Source organism: Rhinopithecus roxellana, chromosome 4 (assembly GCF_007565055.1).
Source record: "Rhinopithecus roxellana isolate Shanxi Qingling chromosome 4, ASM756505v1, whole genome shotgun sequence".
Taxonomy (NCBI): Eukaryota; Metazoa; Chordata; class Mammalia; order Primates; family Cercopithecidae; genus Rhinopithecus; species Rhinopithecus roxellana.
Window position 1 is genome coordinate 23,725,821 of NC_044552.1, and position 25,273 is coordinate 23,751,093.

The 25,273-nt window shown below is 45.2% G+C and overlaps 1 protein-coding gene and 1 pseudogene across 15 annotated transcripts in view; one reads left to right on the forward strand and one right to left on the reverse strand.

Moving 5' to 3' along the window:
* Positions 1 to 25,273, reverse strand: part of LOC115896793 — a 70,933-nt gene that overhangs the window by 13,782 nt on the left and 31,878 nt on the right. For 7 of the 15 annotated variants that reach the window (XM_030928104.1, XM_030928108.1, XM_030928103.1 and 4 more), the window contains exon 4: positions 18,863 to 19,439. The exons of 5 other annotated variants lie outside the window; for them this stretch is intronic. In XM_030928104.1, coding sequence (XP_030783964.1) covers positions 19,032 to 19,439 — 408 coding nt within the window. In that variant the 3' untranslated portion in view covers positions 18,863 to 19,031. Of the gene's footprint in view, positions 1 to 13,833; positions 14,248 to 15,435; positions 19,440 to 22,194; positions 23,683 to 25,273 lie in introns of those variants that run through there. 3 more of the 15 variants (XR_004056664.1, XR_004056666.1, XR_004056665.1) reach the window with 3 other exon arrangements.
* LOC104666184 lies at positions 1,620 to 2,695 on the forward strand (annotated as a pseudogene).

Genomic DNA, 25,273 nt, shown 5'->3' on the forward strand with positions numbered 1-25,273 from the left:
ACATCCAAATAAGCTCAATTAGAAACAAAACGGGACATATTACAACCAGTACCACAGAAATACAAAAGGTCATTCAAGGCTACTATGAACACCTTTATGCACATAAACTAGAAAACCTCGAGAACATGGATAAATTCCTGGAAATATGCAGCCCTCCTAGATTAAACCAGGAAGAAATGGAAACCTTGAACACACCAATAACAAGCAATGGCAATTTAAAAAGTTACCCACAAAAAAATACTCCAGGACCAAACAGATTCACAGCTGAATTCTATCAGATATTCAAAGAACTGGTACCAATCCCATTGACTCTATTCCAAAAGGTAGAGAAGAGGGGAATCCTCTCTAAATTATTCCATGAAGCCAGTATCACCCTAATACCAAAACCAAGAAAAGACATAAAAAAACAAAACTACAGACCAATATCCCTAATGAACATAGATGCAAAAATCCTCAAAAAATACTAGCTAACAGAATCCAACAGCATATCAAAATGATAATCCACCATGATTAAGTGGGTTTCCTACCAGAGATGCAGGGATGGTTTAACATATGCAAGTCAATAAATGTAATATATCACATAAACTGTATTAAAAACAAAAACCACATGATCATCTCAATAGATGCAGAAAAACCATTTCACAAATACCAGCATCCCTTTATGATTAAAACTCTTAGCAAAATCAGCATGGAAGGGACATACCTTAAGGAAATAAAAGACAGCTATTACAAACCCACAGCCAACATTATACTGAATGGAGAAAAGTTGAAACCATTACCACTGAGAACTGGGACAAGTCAAGGATTCCCACTTTCACCACTTCTATTCAACATAGTCCTAACCGGAGCAATCAGACAAGAGAAAGAAATAAAGGGCATCTAAATTAGTAATGAGGAAGTCAAACTGTTATTGTTTGCTGATGGCATGATTATATACCTAGAATTTTTTTTTTTTTTTTTTTTTTTTTTTTTGAGACGGAGTCTCGCTCTGTCGCCCAGGCTGGAGTTCAGTGGCCGGATCTCAGCTCACTGCAAGCTCCACCTCCCGGGTTTACGCCATTCTCCTGCCTCAGCCTCCCGAGAAGCTGGGACTACAGGCGGCCGCCACCTCGCCCGGCTAGTTTTTTGTATTTTTTGGTAGAGACGGGGTTTCACCATGTTAGCCAGGATGGTCTCGATCTGCTGACCTCGTAATCCGCCCGTCTCGGCCTCCCAAAGTGCTGGGATTACAGGCTTGAGCCACCGCGCCCAGCCATACCTAGAAAATTTTAAGGACTCATCCAAAAAGCTCCTAAACGGGTGAATGAATTCAGCACAGTTTTAGGAAACAAAATTAATACACACAGATCAGTAGCTCTGCTCCACACCAACCGCGACCAAGCTGAGAATCAAATCAAGAGCTCAACCCCTTTTAAAATAGCTGCAAAACAAATAATGAAATACTTAGAAATATACCTAACCAAGGAGGTGGAAGACATCTACAAGGAAAACTGCAAAACACTGCTGAAAGTAATCACACATGACACAGGCAAATGGAAACACATCCCACACTCACGGATGGGTAGAATCAATATTGTGAAAATGGGACTGAGCAGGAACCCGCATCCAGGAAAAAATCCCTTTGCTCCTCCCTCAGAATGAATGGAGACTAGAAATCAGATGCTTATGCCCAAGAAAAGTAGGATTTTGTTCAGCACTTCTCCCAGATCATTAGGGTGCTGACTGAGGATGAGATGGGGCACCCAGAGACAGGAGATGCTATTGCCCGGCTCGAGGAGATCCTGGAGCATAATGCCATTGGAGGCAAGTGTCACAGGGGTTTGACTGTGCTAGCCTTCCAGAAGCTGGTGGAGCCAAGGAAACAGAATAATGAGAGTGTCCAGTGGGCCCTGACTGTGGGCTAGCATGTGGAACTGCTGCAAGCTTTCTTCCTGGTGGCAGATGACATCATGGATTCATCCCTCACCCGCCGGGGGCAGATCTGCTGGTATCAGAAGCCGGACATGGGGTAGGATGCCATCAATGATGCTATCCTTATGAGAGCATGTATCTACCACCTGCTGAAGCTCTATTGCCGGGAGCAGCCCTATTACCTGAACCTGATTGAGCTCTTCCTGCAGAGTTCCTATCAGACTGAGATTGGACAGACCCTGAACCTCATCACAGCCCCACAGGGCAATGTGGATCTTGGCAGGTTCACTGAAAGGAGGTACAAATCTATTGAAAAGTACAAGATAGCTTTCTACTCCTTCTACCTTCCTGTAGCTACAGTCACGTACATGGCGAGAACTGATGGTGAGAAGCAGCACACCAATGCCAAGAAGATCCTGCTGGAGATGGGAGAGTTCTTTCAGATTCAGGATGATTACCTTGACCTCTTTGGGGACCCCAGTGTGACCTGCAAATTTGGCACTGACATCCAGGACAACAAATCCTGCTGGCTAGTGGTTCAGTGTCTGCAATGGGCCACTCCAGAACAGTACGAGATCCTGAAGGAAAATTACCAGCAGAAGGAGGCCGAGAATGTGGCCTGAGTGAAGGCACTGTATGAGGAGCTGGATCTGCCGGCCGTGTTCTTGCAGTATGAGGAAGATAGTCACAGCCACTTTATGGGTCTCACTGAACAATACGCAGTGCCCCTGCCCTCAGCCATCTTTCTGGGTTTGCACGCAAAATCTACAAGTGGAAAAAGTGACCTAGAGACTGCAAGGGCAGGGAGAGGAGGCTCTCGAAGAATAAATTATTGTATAACCAAAATATATGTATAGATACATATATTGTGAAAATGACAATACTGCCCAAAGCAAACTACAAATTCAATGCAAGTCCCATCAAAAATACCACCATCTTTCTTCAAAGAACTAGAAAAAATAATCCTAAAATTAATATGGAACAAAAAAAGACCCTGCATAGCCAAAGTAAGACTAAACAAAAAGAACAAACAGCATTACATTACCCGACTTCAAAATATAGTATAAGGCCACAGTCACCAAAACAGCATGGTACTGGTATAAAAATAGGCATATAGACCAATGGAACAGAATAGAGAATCCAGAAATAAAGCCAAATACCTAATGGTCAACTGATTTCCGACAAAGCAAACAAAAACATAAACTGGGGAAAGGACACCCTATTCAACAAATGGTGCTGGGTTAATTGTCAGGCCACATATAGAAGAATGAAAGTGGATCCTCATCTCCCACCCTATATAAAAATCAACTCAAGGTGAATCAAAAACTTAAATCTAAGACATGAAACCATAAAAATTTTGAAAGACCACATTTTAAAAACCCTTCTAGATATTGGCTTAGGCAAAGACTTCATGACCAAGAACCCAAAAGCAAATGCAACAAAAACAAAGATAAATAGATGGGACTTACTTAGACTAAAAGCCTCTGTATAGCAAACAAACAATCAGCAGAGTAAACAGACAACCCACAGAGTGAAAGAAAATCTTCAGTCTACACTTCCGACAAAGGACTAATACCCAGAATCTACAAAGAATTCAAACAAATCGGAAAGAACAAAACAAACAATTCCTTCAAAAAATACACTAAAGACGTGAATAGAAAATTCTCAAAAGAAATATACAAATGGCCAACAAACACTAATGCCCAGCATCACTAATGATCAGGGAAATGCAAATCAAAACTGCAATGCAATAACACCTGACTCCTGCAAGAATGACCATAATCAAAATAACAAAAAACAGTAGATGTTGGCATGGATGTGGTAAAAAGGAACACTTTTACATGGCTGGTGGGAATGTAAACTAGTACAACAACTATGGAAAACAGTATGGAGATTCCTTAAATAACAAAAAGTAGATCTACTGTTTGATCCATCAATCCCACTATTGGGTATCTACCCAGAGGAAAACACATCCTTATACGAAGAAGATACCTGCATACACATGTTAATAACAGCACAATTTGCAATTGCAAAAATATGGAATCAGTCCAAAAGCCCATCAATCAATGAATAAATAAAGAAAACTTTATATATATATATATACACATGTATATATGGTGTGTGTGTGTGTGTATATATATATAAACACACCATACAATACTACCCAACCATAAAAAGGAATGCAATAATGGCATTTGCAGGAAACTGGATGGAAATGGAGACCATTATTCTGAGTAAAGTAACTCAGGAATGGAAAACCAAACATGGTATGTCCTCACTCATTAAGTGGGAGCTAAGCTATGAGAACGCAAAGGTGTAAGAATGATAAAATGGACTTTCAGGACTCGGGGGAAAGAGGGGTAGGGAGGTGAAAAATAAAAGACTACACGTTGGGTGCATTGTATGCTGCTCAAGTGATGGGTGCACCAAAATCTCAGAAATCAGCACTAAAGAACTTATTCGTGTAACCAAACACCACCTGTTCCCTCAAAAACCTATTGAAATAAAAAGAAAAATTAAAAACAAAGCAACCCACCCCCCAAAATAAGAAATAAAGAAGACCTAAATAAGTGGGGAGAAATACTATGTTCAAAGATTGGAATATTCAGTATTGTAGATTAAATGCAATTCCAATCAAGTTCCTGGCAGGCCTGAACCTCAAAGTTTAAAAATTAAAAATAAATTCTGGCAGGCTTTTTAAAAAAAGAACTTAACAAGCTGATTTTTCAATTTATATGGAAATCTGAAGGACTTTGAATAGCCATCATAATTTTTTACAAAGAAGAAACTTGGAAAATACACACTACCTGATTACAAGACTTACTATAAAGCTCCAGGAATCAAAGCAGCGTTATTGGCATAAGGATAGCCATGAATTAGTGGAATAGAATAAAGAGTTCATGAATAAAGCCACACATGTATGTCTCTAAAACATGCTTCAAGGGGAAAGGATAGTGTTTTCAACAAATGGTGTTGGGAAAAAATGACAGGGAAAAGAAGGAACACTGTATCCAAAAACTCACTTGAAAGGAATCGCAGATACAAACATAAGAGCTAAAGTTGCTAGCCTTCTAAAACACTGCTACCCAATAGGCTATAATCTGAGTCACAAATGTGAGCCACATTGGTAATCTTTACTTTTCTAGTAGCTCCATTTTTAAAAGTAAAAAGTAATCAGTGAAATTAATTTTAACAATATGTTTTATTTAACCCAATACATCCAAAATATAATTTTAGCATGGAATCAATATAAAAGATTATTGGCGTATTTAACATTTTTTCTCATACTTAATCTTTCTTGAAATTATTCTTTTGAGCCTCCAAGGCTTAGAAATTCCTTACAACCTGCCATGTCAAGATTTTCCTCCAGTTCCGAGGATTCTGGGATTTGCAGATGACATCAGTACCATTTACATTTCCAACTCTGGGTCCAGGAAAGAAAGAATACAGAGACACAGTCCGGACTGGGACGCACCTTAGCCTCCTCCTCTCCCAGCCTTCCTCCACATGCCAGACCCCTGATGCTCCTGACAAGCTCAGGGTTTCATGACCTGCCAGGCACAGGTGGGAAGCAGACAGGAGACACACAAACCCAGACCTCTGCAACCCGCCTCAGGAAGTCCTTCTGAAACTTACCCAGCCCCATTCCTGCCGCAGCCTGGGTGCTTTCCCCGGCGGAGCTCCACGTCTGCAGAGGGTGATTCTAGAACACCCTTCCTCCCAGTAACTCAGGGCCCCCTCCTTCATCTGCTTCAGGACTCAGCTCGCAGGGCGCCTCTCGGAAAATCTCACACCAATGATAACACCTTAAAATTACCCCGGCTCCCTTCATCTTCTGTGCCTTGCTTTTCTCTTCATCATCCTTTACTTTCGGACACCCCTATAGTTGACTTCAGTGGTTTTTTATTGGCCGTATCTTCCAACTGAAAGTAAATTCCTTGAGGGCCATGATTTTTTCTGTTTGGATCTGACCCAAGCGCCTAGAATAGCGCCTGAGGAAGAGTAGATGCTCAACAAACAGTCAAGGGCTGAATAAATCTAGAGACCAAGACCTCTTAAAGTTGAGTCTGGGACTAGCAGGTCGGTATTTTCCCAGCATATGATTTTTGAGGTCCACAGGGGAGGGGTGGGGGGAGTCTTACCGAGGGCAGCGAATGCAGCCTCAGTGGCAGAAATCCCAGCGCGCCCCCTCCTGCAGCAGACCCCGCTCCTCCTGCGAGGCCCCAGATGAAGCCCGACCCCCAGCTGCCTGCGCAGCCTCCTGGCAGGGGTCGCGGGGCGCTTCTGCGAGGGAGTCTGGGCCAAAGCGCCAAAAACTGCCGCTGTCGCTCAGCCGCAGCCTGTTTGGGGCTGGGGAGCCTCTCCTGGTCGGCGACTGTCGCGGACAATAGACGAGACCAGAAATTAGATTTGGTTCCAGGATCAAGGACATTTAATCAGGGAATGGAGATGGCAGGGGACGAGGCCTAAGAGATGTAGACAGCTAGTCCTGTCTGCTTAGGTCGCAAAGAGGAAGAAGAGACGGGACTCGGGGTCCTGGACTGGGACTAGGAAGGGGCGGCTCCAAGAGGGTGCGCGTTCCCATGCCAGGGTCCTGGAGGTCCGGGGAGTCGCGAAGGGACCGCCCTCCGGTAACCGAGGGACTGGGGGCAAATGCTCGGCCCAGTCTGATTCCAGACATTCTTGTAACCCAATATAGTTACAGCTCGGACGCCATGCAGCAGAACAAATTTCAGGGACTCAGGAGTCCAAGGCCTCATTCCAAAAACACTGAGAGATTGGGTACTGGGCGCACAGTATGTCTGTGGGACGCACCTGGGAACCAGATCTTAGGGCCCGCAGGCTTCCCTCTGCCTTGAGATCAGAGTCCACCGCCAGTAAGTGTGAGGAAACATCTGTACTCCAGGATTTGGAGACACCGACGCGGGAGCCGGGCGCCCCTGTGTGTACAGAGCCCTGTTCTGCAGCTGGGAACCGAACGGGACCCTGTGGAAGTCGCGGGTGGGGAAGCTAAAGGGGACCTGAGTGTCTGTCCTCAGTCCTTCGGCCACACGGGGGCGTTGCCGCTATGCGCTCGGGTTCCGATGAGCCATTCTGGAGAGGACCGGGCGGTGGTCTGAGTAAGACAGAGATTGTTGATCCAGAAAGGATGTTGATATCAATGAGGTGGGGCTGGGGTTGTCCCGGGGGTGGAAAGGCCTTCTGAGAAGCCCTGGACCGGGCGGGGTTCCGGTTCTGCGGAACAGAGGAGGGGTCTGGAGCTGCCTGTCTCTGAGGTTTCCAACTCCTCCTTGCAAACCCTCTCTCCAGCCTTTTCATGGCAACACTCCAGGAAAATGGAAAATTGATCATTTTTTTCTTCCACTCCTTAATCCTTTCCTGAGTACTACTTTTAAATAATTTTATTTTAGAAGAGTTTTAAATTTACGCAAAAGCTGCAATGGTAGTACAGAGTTGCCATCCACTCGACAGTCAGTTTCCCCTAGTGTGAACATCTCTCATTCCTATGGTCCGTTTGTCACAGCTAATGAAGCCATTTTCATACCTTACTATTTACTAAACTGCAGACTTTATTTGGAGTTCATTAGCGTTCGCCTCATGTCCTTTCTGTGTTCCAGGATTCCATCGAGAATATCACATTACATTTAGTCTCCTTCATGCCTCCTTGGCCTCCTCTGGTCTGTGACAGTTCCTGAGATTTTTCTAATTTTTGATGCCCTTCACAATATTGGGAAGTACTGACCAGATATAATGTAAAATGTCCCTCAAACTGAATTTATTTGGGGTTTAGATCATGGTTAGACTATGGTTATGGACGTTTAGATGAGGTGAAGTGCGATTCTCCACTTTGTCAAGGTTATAGAATATCAATTTGATGTACCACTGTTGATGTTGAAGTTGATCACCTGGTATATTAGCTTCAATATACCTCCCGGGTATATTGAACCCAGGAGGCAGAGGTTGCAGTGAGCCGAGATCATGCCATTGCACTCCAGCCTGGGAGAAAAGAGGGAAACTTAATGGCAAAAAAAAAAAAAAAAAAAAAAAAGTTAAAATAAATAAGAAAAGAAAAAAATTAAGGTCATCTCTTGTGTACTTTTTAAAATCAATGGATAGAGTATAGCAAAGTTAATGTGGATCTTCAATGGCCATCCTTGGGCTCTTTTGAGTTCCCCAAACTTCTCTTTCTTAAAACAAAACTAGGCTGGGCATGGTGGCTCACACCTGTAACCCCAGCACTTTGAGGGCTGAGTCAGGCAGATCACGAGGTCAGGAGATTGAGACCATCTTGGCTAGCACGGTGAAACCCCGTCTCTCCTAAAAATACAAAAAATTAGCCGGGTGTGGTGGCAGGTGCCTGTAGTGTCTGCTACTCTGGGAGGCTGAGGCAGGAGAATGGTGTGAACCCGGGAGGCGGAGGTTGCAGTGAGCTGAAATCGCGCTACTGCACTCCTACCTGGGTGACAGAGCAAGACTCCGTCTCAAAAAAAAAAAAAAAGGCCGGGTGCGGTGGCTCAAGCCTGTAATCCCAGAACTTTGGGAGGCCGAGACGGGCGGATCACGAGGTCAGGAGATCAAGACCATCCTGGCTAATATGGTGAAACCCCGTCTCTACTAAAAATACAAAATCTAGCCGGGCGAGGTGGCGGGCGCCTATAGTCCCAGCTACTCGGGAGGCTGAGGCAGGAGAATGGCGTGAACCCGGGAGGCGGAGCTTGCAGTGAGCCGATATTGCGCCACTGCACTCCAGTCTGGGCGACAGAGCGAGACTCCGCCTCAAAAAAAAAAAATCTAGAAGACCACGGTCCTAAAATTAAACAATGTGAATGGAAGGCTTACTTTACTCTGCACTTTGAGCTTTGAAGTGCATTCAGGATTCGAAAATTGCCTCCCTCTAAGATTCTATCACAAAATTAACTGAGACCAACAAACAGTTGAGGAAGGACAAGGCTCTAGGGCCCCAGATTCTTTCCTCTCCAGAGAAGATTTCTTGTTCTCTTTCCTCTATTCTTCTCAATCCACCTTTGGCTGAATTACCTTTCCCTCCAATTCCTCAGCTTCCACTAGCCCTGAACCTAAACTGTTAAAACTTATCCCCTTAAAATTAAACTTACTGATGATTTCCTAAAACCAAAACATCTTTCTTTTTCTGGAGCAAGGCTGGACTTTGAGCCACTGACAAGTAATTCCCAAGGGTCACTGAGGGCCCTTACCTGTTTGCTGATTAATTCAGCACAGCACTTCAGGCTTCTCAGCCAGGTTTTTCTAATGCATACCAATTGGTTCACATACCTGTTGGTAAAGGGCAGGCCCAATACTGGATGGTCAATGTTCATTGGTGTGACACTGGGGGGCTAGGGGATGCTGTTTAGGCAAAAACATCTTCAAGGACTAAGATAAAGCCAGAAGCATAGGAAAAAAAAAAAAACCCGTGAGGCAATGCTTGAGGCTTTTTCTAAAATCTTAGATGGAATAACATCCAAACCTACATTCAAGAACCTAATGAGCTAGTTTACAATCATTACACTTGGATCCAGGTTGTGTTAAAGAAAATTCTGGGCCGGGCTTGAGGGCTCATGCCTGTAATCCTGGCACTTTCGGAGGTCAAGGTGGGTGGATCACGAAGTCAGGAGTTCAAGACCAGCCTGGCCAAGATGGTAAAACTCCATCTCTACTAAAAATACAAAAATTAGCCAGGTGTGGTGGTGGGCACCTGTAATTCCAGCTACTCGGGAGGCTGAGGCAGAGAATTGCTTAAATCCAGGAGGCGGAAGTTGCAGTGAGCCAAGATCCAGCTACTGCACTCCAGCCTGGCAACAGAGTAAGACTCCAACTCAAAAAAAAAAAGAAAAAAAAGGAAAAAAGAATAAGAAATTTCTGCAATACCTAAGGATGTTAAATCTACTTCAGTAGACTTTCATTCTAAGTTTGTGAATAGCTTTTCTTCAAAACATTCTGAACTTGGTAAAAGAGCCAGCATGAAATGGGAAACTATGCCCACTTCTGATCTTCTCCATTTGACAAATCACCTGCCTGTCCCCTTGAGGACCCTACTAAGAAAACTGCTTAAAATTTTTTACTTAATTTTTTCTTTTTTGAGATGGAGTCTCACTCTGTCACCAGGCTGGAGTTCAGTGGTGCAGTCCCGACTCACTGAAACCTCCACCTCCTGGGTTCAAGCGATTATCCTGCCTCAGCCTTCCGAGTAGCTGGGATTACAGGTGCCCACCACCATGCCCAGCTAATTTTTTGTATTTTTAGTAGAGATGGGGTTTCACCATGTTGACCAGTCTGGTCTTGAATTCCTGACCTCAAGAATCCCTGACTCTCCAAGTGTCCTCACTTGTTATATCATTCCCACTGACAAAATAAAAACAATGCTACCTTGTGTTAGGCTGTTCTTGCATTGCTATAAAGAAATACATGAGACTGGGTAATTTATAAAGAAAAATGAGTTTAATTGGCTCACAGTTCTGCAGACTTTAAGGGAAGCGTGGTGCTAGGCATCTGATCAGCTTCTGATGAGGTCGCAGGAAGCTTACAATCATGGCAGAAGGCAATAGGGGAGCAGGCACGTCACAAAGCAAAAGCAGGAACAAGAGAGAGAGTGTGGGAGGGGAAGGATGCCACACGCTTTTAAACAACCAGATCTCCCTATTTCAAAGACAGCACCAAGGGGATGGTGCTAAACCATTCCTGAGAAATGTGCCCCCATGATCCAATCATCTCCCACCAAGACCCACCTCCAACATGGGGGATTACAATTCAACACGAAATTGGGGTGGGGACATATATACAAACTATATCACATCCTTTCACTCCTGAATCTAATATCTGTCTCTGTATAGACAAAACTGTTGATACTGGCAAATTTCATAGTATACCTCCTATAAAAATCCAGCTTGATCCATCAAAACCCCTGCCTAATATCAAATAATATCCACTTAAACCAGATGGTGTTATAAGCCATTAAACGTATTACAGAAGGATATAAAAAACAAGGCCTCATTATTCCATGTACTTGTCCTTCTAACACCCTAATTTTACCTATTAGAAACCTAACAACTGTGATTAAAAGTTTGTTCAGGACTTCTGAGCAATAAAGTATATAGTGATTCCAAGGCATCAGTGGTTTCAAATCCCTATATCTCATTAAACTCACGACCTATTGATATGAGGTTTTTCACTGTCATTGATCTACGAAGTGCATTCTTCAGTAATCCAGTGGATCAGGCCAGCCAGTGTCTTTTTGCCTTTACCTTGGAAGGCTAACAATTCACCTGGACAATAATGCCTCTTGCTTTTACTGAAAACCCTTCCTGCATTTTTCAAATATTAAGGGAACATTTGGAGAAGATAGTTTCTCCTTAAGGTTCCACCTTACTATAATATATAGATGACAGCCTTCTTTGCTCTGCTTCACAGATAGCCTATGAAAAAAAGGGTGTACATCTATTAACTAACAACTAACTGCTAAAGATCATGAAGTCTCTAACGAAAAATTGCAGCTAGTGAAAACTCAGAAGGAATATTTGGGACATTTAACTTCAGAAAATGGATTACATTTAGACCCAGATTGGCACTTTGTTATTTTTCAGCCAAGAACCAAGTATCACAGAAAAACACAGAATATTATAATGCTATATTTGTGGTGTGTAAACTACCCATGTCTTAAGTAGAAAGGCTAAAAGGTGAACCAATAAAAAATAATAACTACAAGACTTTTCAACACATACACAGTACAAGGCCAGGTGCAGTGGCTCATGCCTATAATCCCAGGATTTTGAGAGGCTGAAGTGAACAGATCATTTGAACTCAAGAGTTTCAGACCAGCCTGGGCAACATGGCAAAACCCGGTATCTATAAAAAATAGAAAAAATTAGCTGGTTATCGTGGCACATGCTCGTGGTACCAGCTGCTTAGGAGGCTGAGGTGAAAGGATTGCTGTGCATGGAAGGCAGAGGTTAGAGTGAGTTGAGATTGTGACACTGCACTCCAGGCTGAGTGACAGAGTGAGATTCCCCCTCTAAAAACAAAAAAAAAGACATAGACAGTATGAGAAGATATAAATAGAAACAACAAAAAGTTAAAAAGAAAGAGGATGGAGTCAAAGTGTGAAATTTTTATTATGTATCTTTCAGTTTTTGTTTATACGATCCATGTTAAGTTTTTATCAGATTAAAATAATGGTTATATAAGATATCTGCAAGCAGCCTGGCGATCTCATTTCATAAAAAATACAACAGATATATAAAAAATAAACAACAGGAAATTAAATCATATCACCAGAGAATCACCTTCACTAAAAGGAAGACGTAAAGGAAGGAAAGAAGGAAGAGAAAACAAGCAAAACAACTAGAAAACAAATAAGAAAATTTCCTTCTTTATCAATAATAACACTGAATGTAAATGGTCTAAACTCTCCAATCAAAAGATACGGAGTGGTGGAATGAATAAAAACCAAAACACCCAATGATCTGTTGCCTACAAGAAACACACTCACCTATAAAGACACACATAGACTGAAAATAAAGGGAGGGAAAAAGATCTGCCATGCCGATGGAAACCGAAAAAGAGCAAGAGTAGCTACACCTATATCAAACAAAATAGATTTTAAGACAAAAACTATAAGAAGAGACAAAGAAGGTCACTATATAACGATAAAGAGGTCAATTCGGTAAGACACTATAACAACTATAAATATACACACCCCAACACTGGAGCACCCAGCTGTATAAAGCAATTATTATTAGAGCTAAGGAGAGAGAGAGATCTCAGTACAATCATAGTTGGAGACTTCAGCGGCCCCCCTTTCAGCATAGGACAGATCGTGTAGACAGAAAATCAACAAAGAAACGTTGGACTTAATCTACACTATACACTAAATGGACCTAATAGATATTTACAGTATATTTCATCCAAGAGCAGCAGAATACACATATTTCTCCCCAGCACATGGATCATTCTCAAAGACAGGCCAAATGTTTGGTCGCAAAAGAAGTCTTAGAACATTCAAAAAATTGAAATAATATCAAGTATCTTTTCTGACAACAATGGACTAAAACTGGAAATTAATAACTAGAGGAATTTTGGAAACTATACGAACACATGGAAATTCAACAATATGCTTCTGAATGCCTGGTGGGTCAATGAAGACATTAGGAAACAAATTTAAAATTTTTTTAGGGAGAGGGGTGGAGCAAGATGGCTAGATAAAAGACTTCACCAACCGTCCCCCTGCAACAAAGATACCAATCTAACAACTATCTACACTTACAAAAAGATAAAATCACCTTCACTAGGAACAAAAGTTATGTGAGCACTCACATTACCTGGTTTTTAACTGAAAGAAACACTGAAAAGGGCAGGATATTGTCTCAAATTGCCAATGCTGCTCCAGCCCCATCCTCCAGCAGCAGCCCTGCAGTGCAGAGAATCATGCACTTGGGAGAGGGAGAACACAGAAATTGTGAGACATTGCGTTGAACTCAGTGGTGCCCCGATATAGAGTTATATTGGAAGAATGGAGCAATGGGTTTGGTTGTTGGTGTGGGGAGGAAAGGAATGAAAAAATAATCGGGGGTAGATGATGGTACCAGTCTGAGAATCTGGTGCCAGTTCCATTTCCATTCTACTGTGCATCTAGTCACATTGGTGTAGACGTCCAGGCAGGAGGAGGAGCAAGGTGTGGGATCAGCTACATGGGCTTCCAAAGGTAATCCCAGGTGCCACCTCTCCTCCATACTTACTAGGAATCCCAGGCCCTTCCCTGAAGTGACATCCCCCTGCAACCTTTGCACCCCTCTTTCCACTTCTTCTCACAGCCTTTCCCACCTCCCTCCTTCATTCTCCTGGCCAGGACCCACACTCACCCCACCTCACCTCTCTCTTTTGATCAGTCCCATAGTTTAGAAAGGAACAGAAATGCCAGCTGAGGTCAGGTGTTTTAAAAATTTATTCAGTGCTCTCTGGGCATGCATTTGAGGACGATAACATTGTTTCTGGTCTCAGTGCACTTTCACCACATCTGATTTTCAGCTATGTGAGTCAGGCCATCTATATGATCAATCAATCAACCAGGGAAAGAAACTAAGGTCCAGAGCCCTGAGGATGCTTGCGCAAATCACCGTGATTTGGACAGAACAGGATCTTGTAAGGGTCCTAAGAGTCAGAGAAGACTGCAGCCCCTTGTGTTGTATTCTGCTGCATGCCGGGGAAACTGGATGGAAACGATTCAGATTCTTCCTGCATGAAAAGAGCAACCTGTGTCCTTGGGGATCCTCCAGTGGCTCCAGTTGTTCCTGCTGGGGGTGACCTTGACTCTCGAATCCAGCCCTGTAAAATAGAGAGAAATTCAGACATTGCAAGGCATGAAAAATTTTCTCCTGAAAGCAAAGTCAAAGGATAACAAAATTGAAGGAGGGAACATATCAAAAAGAGGAGGAAGGAATATACAAAAACAAAAAACCAGCAACAACCAACAACAAGAACAACAACAACAAAAAAATACCAAGACATGGGATGTATTAAATCAAGCATCAACCCATGAAAAGGTGAAAGGGCAACAGGACCAGAAAGGAACAGGGTCACCTGGGTGGGTGGACAGCAGAGGAGAAGCCATCTCCAAGAAGATGACCTTGACAACAGCCACCATAAGTTTAAACGTATTGAGAAGACATTTACTCAACTAAGGGACAGTCGGTGAATTCATTTATTAAGGTTCATGGAAAGTAAGAAAATGAGAATACCAGGCAATTATCAAATCTTGAAAACTTCAACATGTATGGAAAGAAAAACCAAGAGAGTTTAACATGTGGCTCAGGTCTGAGTAGCATTCACATAAGTCAATAACTTTAACTCTGGCTCTCAGTGGACTCAAAATCTCCACCTGCCTACACGAGGAGGATAAAAATGTCTGTGCTGGGGAAGGTAATATGGACGAAGGGATATTGAAAAGTCAATACATAATATCTAAAGTGGAAACATTTGAAGTGTCATAAATGTATATTATCAAAAGACATAAAGATAAAGAACAACATATGAACTAAAAGGTTTCTATGTTGTTGTTTGCCAGGAAGCTGGTGGCTAGGAAGGATTGAGAGGGAGTAGAGGGGAGACCATGTTTTGGAACAGGGGAAATGAAAAGGAAGCAGGTAGCACCTGGAGCCTGCCTCATGCGGAGAACAGAGTTCCACACAATGGTCCAGGATCTCAGGGACTTACTGTGGCTGAGGCCACCTGCCCCCAGGACAAGCCCTTGGCATTGAGTCTACTGAAATGTGGGGAGGGACAAGAGGAGGTCTTCGGACCTTTGACCTGAGCAGCCTGGCTTACTCTAGACTCTGTCTTGGCTCCTGTTCACAGATTAATGCAATAAATTGTCTCCAAATTCACCCAAGGGAGCGGAGTTCCTTCCCCTACTCCTTATCCCCTTCAACACCATCATTTCTGGAAGTGTTATTCTGAACATGTTCTCGGATTTGTTTTTCTCAGTGGAGAAAGAGAAGATAAAAGAGCACTCACCCAGCAGAGCCAGAGGGAGGCAGCTCCAAGGACTCCAGTGGCCACCAGAGTCCACCACGATCCAGGGCTGGACATGCACAGTGAGATCTTCAGCGCAGAGGGAGAAATCTCCTAAGGGTAAGAAGGAAAAACAGCGTTGGGAAGCGTTTCCTTACTTCACAGTGAGTGCAAACATGATAGGAAGGCATAGAGAAAAAGGAAGAAATTATAGGGAAAGGTGCCTGTTTAGGGGGAGGTGATGCTGCGGGAGGGGTACACCAGACCCAGCACTGGTGGGGGGTAGGAGAAACAGGTATAACCCTTGACTAGAGAATGGATACTTAAGGATCAGTATAGTTACTAGGTGAAAAGGACTACATACGTTTTAAGGACGTTGATGTACATTATAGTGTACCATTGGAAGTTAAGGGAAAAGAAAAGAAACTTCATTAATAAAAACAGGCTGCATGTAGTAAAATCAATAATCAGCCCTGGGACTTGTGTTTTCAAAACGCTTTATCCAGGTGCAACCCCTCTGACTTCCTGGATTCCCCACCCTGCAGCACCCAGTTCCCTCTCCTGTAATGAGACAGGGTCAGGAGGAGAGATGGACACATGGGCCCATGCTGAAGGCAGTCAGTCACCTGTGCCTGCAGATGAGAAACCGCAGCCTAACCTGACGGAACCTCATGCTGAAAAAGAGTTTGAACCACTAGCCTCCAGCACAGGGATTCCATCCCAGCTCAGTATTTAGTATTTAGAGATGTAGTATTTTGAGATTCCTAAATACTGAGGACTCTGGCCAGTCTGGTTTGACCATGTGCCTCCTTCCTCACACTGTGGGGCCCCAGTTTTCCCTCCCAATTCCACACCCCCAGATGCTGGTACCATGCTCAGGTTCATCGTGGACACCGCTCCATCCGACATGGCAACACTTTTGATCCAGCCGCTTTGACAACCTCGTTCAGTCTCCTCTGGAGAGAGCCACCGAGCCCTTTGCTGATGTGCTGGGACTGACAGGGAATAGGGCTGCGATCTCGGATGGGGTTGGCAATGGACACCAAAGTCGTCTTCTAAAGACCAAGTACCCTCTAACCACGGAATTCGTCTCTCACCGGAAGAAAGAAGCCTGTCTACGTTTACACTGAAACACTAAATACGCTGTTATGTTAAATACACTAGGTACACTAAGTGGTAAACTTGGTCAACTTAGAGCACCAAGTGCACTAAGTACACTAAGTAATAATATGAGTAATAAGTGGTACACTAAGCTGAAACCGCTAACCGCAGCCGAACGGCAGAAGAACCTCAACTTAAATAGTGTGGAGCCGCTGCTAGGTTTCCGCTGCTCCTAGCTGCCCCCAAGAGGAAGCGCCCAGCGGTGGCCCCGGGCTCAGGGAACCAGGGCTGCTTCTCTCCGAGGTTCAGGTTCGCGGCCTTAGAAAGCCTCCGCTCCGAATCTGGGCTGGCCTATCCGAGAAGCCTTGAAACTCAACTCCCGGGTGGGCCAGGAAGGCTGCCCGAGTTGGGCAGCGCCGGCCGGCGCCTTCCTCAGAGCCGAGCTGCCCGCCGCCCTCGAGGCCCAGCCGAGCCTGGAGGAGAGACCGGGTCCGCTCAGGTGGGGCCCTTGGTGCCTGGCGACCCCATGAGCACCCACCCTCCAGCCTGGGGCAGGATGGCCCAATTAGGTGCTGTGGGGGTCCCTTTGGAAACCACTCTCTGCTTTGAGGACACACGCGGGGCTTCCCTGGGAGAAGGAGGCAGTGAAGAGGGGCAGACACGAGGCCTCTGGCCAGCCGCGCCTCCGGTTCAGGCCTCCCTGTGTCCACATCTGGTCTCCCAGCTTTTCACAACAGTGACCTTGACAGCGCCCAGAGTCCGCTGCTTCCGTCCAGTCCGCTCTTCCCCTGCGTGGCCAAGAGGGCGCAGCACTGGTGGCTTCAGGAGGTGGCTGTGAGCGGGGGGATGGGGCCGAGAGCATAGGACCAGAGAGGAGTCAGTCGCCAAGCCACCACCGGCCCCTGGACACCGTCACCGGCTACCGGCTAGGTCAGGCCCCAGATTCAGGTTTGCCCAGCAGGCGCTGGGCGTCCATGCTCCCTCTCCACCTCCCTGCCTCTCTAAGGAGAACCTAGCCCATTAGAAAGCCCAGGGCGTTCTGTGGACTGGTTGGTCAAAAATGGTGTGTGGGGAAGCGGGTCAACTGAGATCAGACGTGAAAAACGGGGAACCTGGGGACCATAGGGTTGGGGCCCAGGAGGGGACCGAAGCTTCTATTTAAGACAGGTGACTAAGTGAGGGGCACTGCCGCAATAGGAAGAAAGATTGATTTGCAATTGATTTGCAGGCGTGATCAGTTTTAGTCCCTATTTAACAACCAGAAGTCTGCAGCTCTATCCTTGGTGAGTTCTGAAGGCCTCTGGGGACAGCTGAGCCCAAAAGACTTTTTAATTCCACAGAGAACTTCGCCTGAGGCAGGTCTCCTCCGTGCCCAGGGAAGGAAGGCTAGGCATGATGGTTTCTGAAAAAAGTTATACAGAGAAAAGGACAAGTTCATTTGTGCTACCCTGAACTAAACACAGATCAATTAACTGGTCCCAGGATTGATGGCAACAGGCCTATAACTGGTCTCCTAGTTCCCATCCAGCCCTTCCCCCATAAACTCAGAACCCTGTCCTCTTGGAACAGTGAACCCCCAGCAGAGGACCTCATCTCCTAAGGTCCATTCAGCCTGGGCTGCCTGGAACCTGCTAACCTGCCCAGGAGCTGTTAACACCTGGAGCTCCGTGCAGGAAGAATGCAGGGGCACTTGGTGGGGAGGTGAGTGAGTGCAGAGGGGTTCCCAGAACTCCTTGAGCCCTTGCAGTAGCTCCCACTCAGGCTGTCCTGCAGGTCCTCACAAGGCCCACTACTGATCAGGAAGAATGTCCCCAGGAGAGGCAAGGGGTGGGGCAAAGGCGAGTATGGGGTTCCTTGCATTTGCAGCAAACTGGAGAGGGAGATGAGAGGCAAGGAGTACTGGCCCTCACATGGAAACTTACAGCACACTGCCCTGAGGGAATGGGAAGGGAACCACAGCCACGCTCGCCCACAGAAGACCTGGCAGATGGGAGAGGGTAGCTTTGAGGACTGAAATCCCTACCTCATAGGACTCTGGATACTTGGACACTTGCTTCCTCCTGTGCTTCTCTATGAAACTCAGGACTGTGTTTGGGACACTGTCTGCACTCTTATTGTAATTCTCTTCTCTCTGGATGGCCTCCTTTCCCTTGGAGTGAAGGAGTAGCCATCAGATTCTTGGGCTGAAGGTCACTGGGTGACTGTGAGATTCTGGGGCCAGTTACTTCCCTTTCTTAGCCACCCCAATGCTTTACAAAACGGAGCTCCGCAGTCACACTCTCTCTCCCAGTGAAGCTCAAAGGAATTATTAATAAAAAACACAAAAACATAAATGGAATGATGTTTATGGAACCAACTGATTAACATGGAAAAGCACGGGCTTCCCACTTTTCTGCCCTTCGTGAGAACTTAACCCTAAAACATTGATGTCATGTCAACCTTCTGCCTTAACTGGGAATTGCTGCAGTCAGTCTGTTCTAAGGGCATCCCGTGAGCCCCTAGGGTTGGAAAAATAAGGCCACTTTTCCTAAACACACATGTGGTTCTGTCCTGGCCAGATCAGTGGATTTCCAGTGTCCTTCCTGAGTCACACCGAGGTAAATGCACAGACCAGAAACCAACATTTTAAAAAGAATAAAATAAAATAAGTGGCCTGTAGTGTGTGGGCTGGGGTTGGTGCGGGCTTCCGGCTTGGCCACCGGTGTCCGTGGTTCAGCCCCGGGGCTTTTGTGTTGGGTCCGGCTTGGCTTTGTGTTCCAGAGTTTTTGCCCTGCTCCGCGGCGCTCCTCCGGGGTGGGAGCCGCGAGGCCGGGGCGAGCTCGGGCGGGACCGGCGGCTGTGAAGGCTGCGGGGAGCGGGACTTGCAGCTCCTGGTGATGCCGGCGTTCCTGGAAGACTCCTGGGACCTGACGAAGGACAAGTTGAACAGTGAGTTGGTCGCCATTAAAGTGAGGCTCCCGGCCCGGAGCAGCTCACAGACCAGGACGCACAGCTCCGCCTGCAGCACTGGGCGCTACCTCTACCCCGCCCGGGCGCCCACAGCGAGGGCCCCGCCTCCCTCAACTGCGAGGAACTCGCAGCTGCGAGTGCACCCTGGTCCTGGCTTCGGAGCGGGGCCTCCCGCAGCAGGAAAGCCACAAAGAAAACGGATCAACCCAGACCAAAAGATAAAGCTGATCTCGAGGTAATCGCGCTCACTAATGAAGATCTCGTGGACCCGCTTGCGAGGTATGGAGAGAAACCTAGTCCTACTGGAGAACAACCAGGAAGCGATGTCAGAAAAAAACCCTTGAAACCCGAAGGAACGGCGAAGATCTGTCGCCCAGGCTGGCGTGCAGTGGTGCTATCTCGGCTCACTGCAGCCTCCGCCTCCCAGATTCAACAGATTCTCGTGCCTTACCCTCCCGAGTGGCTAGAACCACACGCATGCGCCACCTCACCCGGCTACTGTTTTTGTTGTTGTTGTTGTTGTTTTGGTAGGGACGGGTTTTCTACGGGTTGTCCAGGCTGGTCTCCAACTCCTGAGCTCAAGGGATCCGCCCATCTCGGCGGATTAACAATTTAATCTTCAGCAAAAAATGGAAGACCGGGCCGGGCGCGGTGGCTCAAGCCTGTAATCCCAGCACTTTGGGAGGCCGAGACGGGCGGATCACGAGGTCAGGAGATCAAGACCATCCTGGCTAACACGGTGAAACCTCGTCTCTACTAAAAATACAAAAAAACTAGCCGGGCGAGGTGGCGGGCGCCTGTAGTCCCAGCTACTCGGGAGGCTGAGGCAGGAGAATGGCATAAACCCGAGAGGCGGAGCTTGCAGTGAGCTGAGATCCGGCCACTGCACTCCAGCCTGGGCCACAGAGCGAGACTCCGTCTCAAAAAAAAAAAAAAAGGAAGACCGAATTTAAATAAAGATTCTAGTAGCTACTGTGACAATGAAGAAGACTAAAGTAGAGATCAAGCTTGAGAAGAGAGAACCACTAAAGGGCAGAGCAAAGACTCCAGTAACACTGAAGCAAAGAAGACTTGAGACACAGCTATTCTCACGCCGGAATAACTGAAGCTGAACGCACAAGTGGAGCTTCAGAAGGCAGAGCTCTGCAGGACTGGAGTAGGGACTTGGAGCAGGGTCTCTACCAGAGACCTGAGGAGAAGGCCAAGGAAGAGGGTGGAAGCCAGAACATTTTCGAATAGACCATGCAGTAATTTCACAGAGTGCTCCCACATCTGAAAATCTAGTGGCTTCAGGACACAAAGCCTTAGTTGTCAGTAGATGACTGGAAATTTCAAGCATGCAGCTCCTATTCTGCAATTCAGTAAATTTTCAAACATATCCCAAACTCCAAAGAGACCATTGAAAAAAACAAACAAACAAAAAACAAAGCAAAACAAAATACAGAAAAGAAGAGTAGAAAAGGATATTCTTAAAGAAACGCTGCCCTGTGAAGCATCTACACCAGCAGGAATGGCTGCAGACCAGTCAAAGGGGCTACATACAGGCAGGTCATTTGAACTCAGTGAGTTCATGGTGGCAGAATCTTGTTCATCTAAATATGTTCCTAAGTGTGTTCCCTTAGCAGATACCAAGTCAGAAAAGACAAAAAAAAAGAATGAGGCTTTTCCGTATGGACAAAAATTTTGCTGTTTGTTGTGGTAGGTTTTGTTTGTGTTTTGGTCTATCAAGCCATGGAAACTAACCAAGGAAATCCTTTCTCTAATGTTCTTCCTGACGACTCTCGAAACCCAATTGAATGGGATCCATTTGGCACCACCGCGCCCGGCTGGTCTCTTATTTTTAATAAATGTATTGAAAAACACTTGGGTACACTTGTTGACTTAAAGAACTTAAAAACAGGTGATTTCACCTCAATAAATGTAGTATTCCACGAAAAGCAAACAAAATATATATAAATGAACTTCATTAGAGTGTTTTTGAACTCTGGACTAGCAGAAGATCACTTCCTGTCATATGAAAATCTTTTTTAGCTCTGAAACATTTTTGTAGGCTTTTTAAAATTTTTTCTTCTCATTGTCCAAACCCATGCAGGGTTTCTTTAAAATGTGAACATCTGGTTTCATTTTTGAAAAAAGATATATATAAGCCAGGCATGGTGGCTCAAGCCTGTAATCCCAGCACTTTGGGAGGCCGAGACGGGCGGATCACAAGGTCAGGAGATCGAGACCATCCTGGCTAACACGGTGAAACCCCGTCTCTACTAAAAAAAATACAAAAAACTAGCCAGGCGAGGTGGCAGGTGCCTGTAGTCCAGCTACTCGGGAGGCTGAGGCAGGTGAATGGCGTAAACCCGGGAGGCGGAGCTTGCAGTGAGCTGAGATCCGGCCACTGCACTCCAGCCTGGGGGACAGAGCGAGACTCCGTCTCAAAAAAAAAAGAAAAAGAAAAAAGATATATATATATATGTATATATATATATATACACACACACATATATATGTTTTGTGGAAAAAGAAAGGGCAAAACATGGTAATATAGTATGAAGTTACACATTTAAATACTTTGAATACTTACAGAAGAGTGTAAGAATTATCTTCTGCTGAATAAAAACTTTACAGACACGGGAGACAATGAAATTTGGTAAAAGAAAAAGTAACATGGTTGTACTTTTTGTAACTGCAACACAATTTGATGGTGTTTATGTGGAAAAGCAGGGGAATAATCTCTTCTGTAACTTTTATTAATAGTAATGTTATTACTGTAGCCCTATCATATTCACTTTTTAAACGACTGACTTTTTAAAGCATCATGAAACTCCTACTTCAGTAAGACCCATTTAAATATCGTTGATGTTTAGCAGGGATCTTTTAGTGTAGCATATACATGTTTTAGAGAACTGTTGGCTGGCTGTACATGTGTTTAAAAACTGCTAGCTACCTATGAGGCTACAGTTGAAAACTACACTTTTTTTAGAAATTGTAAACACTGGTCTTATGTTTCATTTGGATTCCTTATTGCGTCATCTTCTGTTAACAAAAACAAATTTTGCCAATATTTTTGCCTTTTATTTTCCAACACAATTTGATTTAAAAGTACAAAAAGTGTTTGCTTTCAAATTGCATCATAAGCAGCGGTTAACACTTAAAGATGGCCGGGTGCAGTGGCTCATGCCTATAATCCCAGCACTTTGAGAGGCCAAAGTGGGCAGATCCCTTGAGCCCAGAAGTTCCAGACCAGGAGTTCTGAATACCTGACAGAACCCTTTGTCTACCAAAATACAAGAAAACTAGCCAGACATGGTGGCACATGCCTTTAGTTCCAGCTACTCAGGAGGCTTATGTGGGAGGACCACCTAAACCCAAGAGCTCAGGCTGCAGTGAGCCATGACTATGCCACACACGCTGTACTCCAGCCTGGGTGATAGAGTGAGATCCTGTCTCAAATAATAATAATGATGATAATAACAATAATAATAATTAAAGTTGTAAAGTTCTGTCCTGGCCAGATCAGTGGACTTCCAGTGTCCTTCCTGAGTCACACCAAGGTAAACTGCACAGACCAGAAACCCACATTTTAAAAAGAATAAAATAAAGTAAGTGGCCTGTAGTGTGTGGGCTGGGGTTGGTGCGGGCTTCTGGCTTGGCCACCGGTATCCGTGGTTCAGCCCCGGGGCTTTTCTGGCCTGGCTTTGTATCCGAGAGTTTTTGCCCTGCTCGGCGGTGCTCCTCCGGGGCGGGAGCCGCGAGGCCCGGGCGAGCTCGGGGACGGGGGGAACCGGCGGCTGCAAAGCCTGCGGGGAGAGGGACTCGCAGCTCCTGGAGTTGCGGGCATTCCTAGAAGACCCCTGGGTCCTGACGAAAGATAAGTTGAAGAGTGAGTTGGTCGCCATTAAAGTGAGGGTCCCGGCCCGAAGCAGCGCAGAGACTAGTTCGCACAGCTGCGCCTGTAGCACTCGGCGCTAGAGCTACCGGCCCGGGCGCGGACAGCGAGGGCCCCGCCTCCCCCAGCTGAGCGGAACTCGAGCTCACCCTGGTCCTGGCTCCGGAGCCGGGCCTCCCGCAGCAGGAAAGCCACGAAGGAAACGGATCAACCCAAACCAAAAAATAAAGCTGATCTCGAGGTAACGACACTCGCTAATGAAGATCTTGTGGACCCGCTTGCGAGGAATGGAGAGAAACCTAGTCCTACTGGAGAACAACCTGGAAGCGATGTGAGAAAAAAAACACTTGAAACCGAAGGAACGAGGACGATCTGTCGCCCAGGCTGGCGTGCAGTGGTGCGATCTCGGCTCACTGCAGCCTCCGCCTCCCTGGTTCAAGAAATTCTCGTGCCTCAGCCTCCCGAGTGGCTAGAAGAACCACAGGCATGCGCCACCTCGCCAGGCTTTTTTTCTTTTCTTTTTTCTTTTCTTTGTGTGTGTGTGTGTGTGTGTGTGTGTGTGTGTGTGTGTGTGTGTGTGTATTTTTGGTAGGGACGGGTTTTCCCCGTGTTGTCCAGGGTGGTCTCCAATTCCTGAGCTCAAGGGATCCGCCCACCTCGGCGGATTAACAATTTAATCTTCAGCAGAAAATGCAAAGCAGAATGGAAATAAAGGTTCTAATAGATACCGTGACGATGAAAAGGACTTAAGTAGAGATAAAGCTTGAGAAGAGAGAACCACTAAAGGGCAGAGCAAAGACTCCAGTAACACTAAAGCAAAGAAGACTTGAGATAGAGCTATTCTCACGCCGGAGTAACTGAGGCTGAACGCACAAGTGGAGCGTCAGAAGGTGGAGCTCTGCAGGACTGGAGTAGAGAGTCTACCGGAGACTGGAGGAGAAGGCCAAGGAAGAGGGTGGAAACCAGAACATTTTTGCATAGATGGTGCAGTAATTTCAGAGAGCTGCAACTCTAATGACTTCAGGACACAAAACCTTAGTTGTCAGTAGGGTAACTGGAAATTTCAAGCATGCAGCTCCTATTCCGCAACTCACCAAATTCTCAGACATACCCAGAACTCCAAAGAAACTATTGACAAAAAAAAAAAAAGCAGAGGAAAGAAGAGTAGAAAGGGATATTGATGATATTCTTAAGGAAATGTTGCCCTATGAAGCATCTACACCAAAAGGAATTAGTGCAGACCAGTCAAAGGGGCTACAGGCAGGCCATTAGAACTCAGTGAGTTCACGGTGGCAGAATCTTTTTCATCTAAATATGTTCCTAAGTGTGTTCCCTTAGCAGATATCAACTCAGAAAAGACCAAAAAAAGAATGAGCCTTTTCCGTATGGACAAAAATTTTGCTGTTTGTTATTGTGGTAGGTTTTGTTTGTTTGTTTTTTGGTCTATCAAGCTATAGAAACCAACCACGGAAATCCTTTCTCTAATGTTCTTCCTGATGACTCTAGAAACCCAACTGAATGGAATCCACTTGGCACATTCAACTTGGTCTCCTATTTTTAATAACTGTATTGAAAAACACTTGTGTACACTTGTTGACTTAAATAACTTTAAAAAAGGTGATTTCACCTCAATAAATGTAGTATTCCATGAAAAGCAAACAAAATATGTGTAAATGAACTTCATTAAAGTGTTTTTGGACTCTGGACTAGCAGGAGATCACTTGAAGCCATAGGAAAATCTTTTTTAGCTCTGTAACTTTTTTGTAGGCTTTTTAAATATGTTTTCTACTCACTGTGGACAGTGGACATATTTAAAAACTCATACAGGGTTTTTAAATATGTGGACATCTGGATTTGTTTTTGAAAAATATATATATCTTTATGTTTTGTGGAAACAAGAAGGGCAAAACA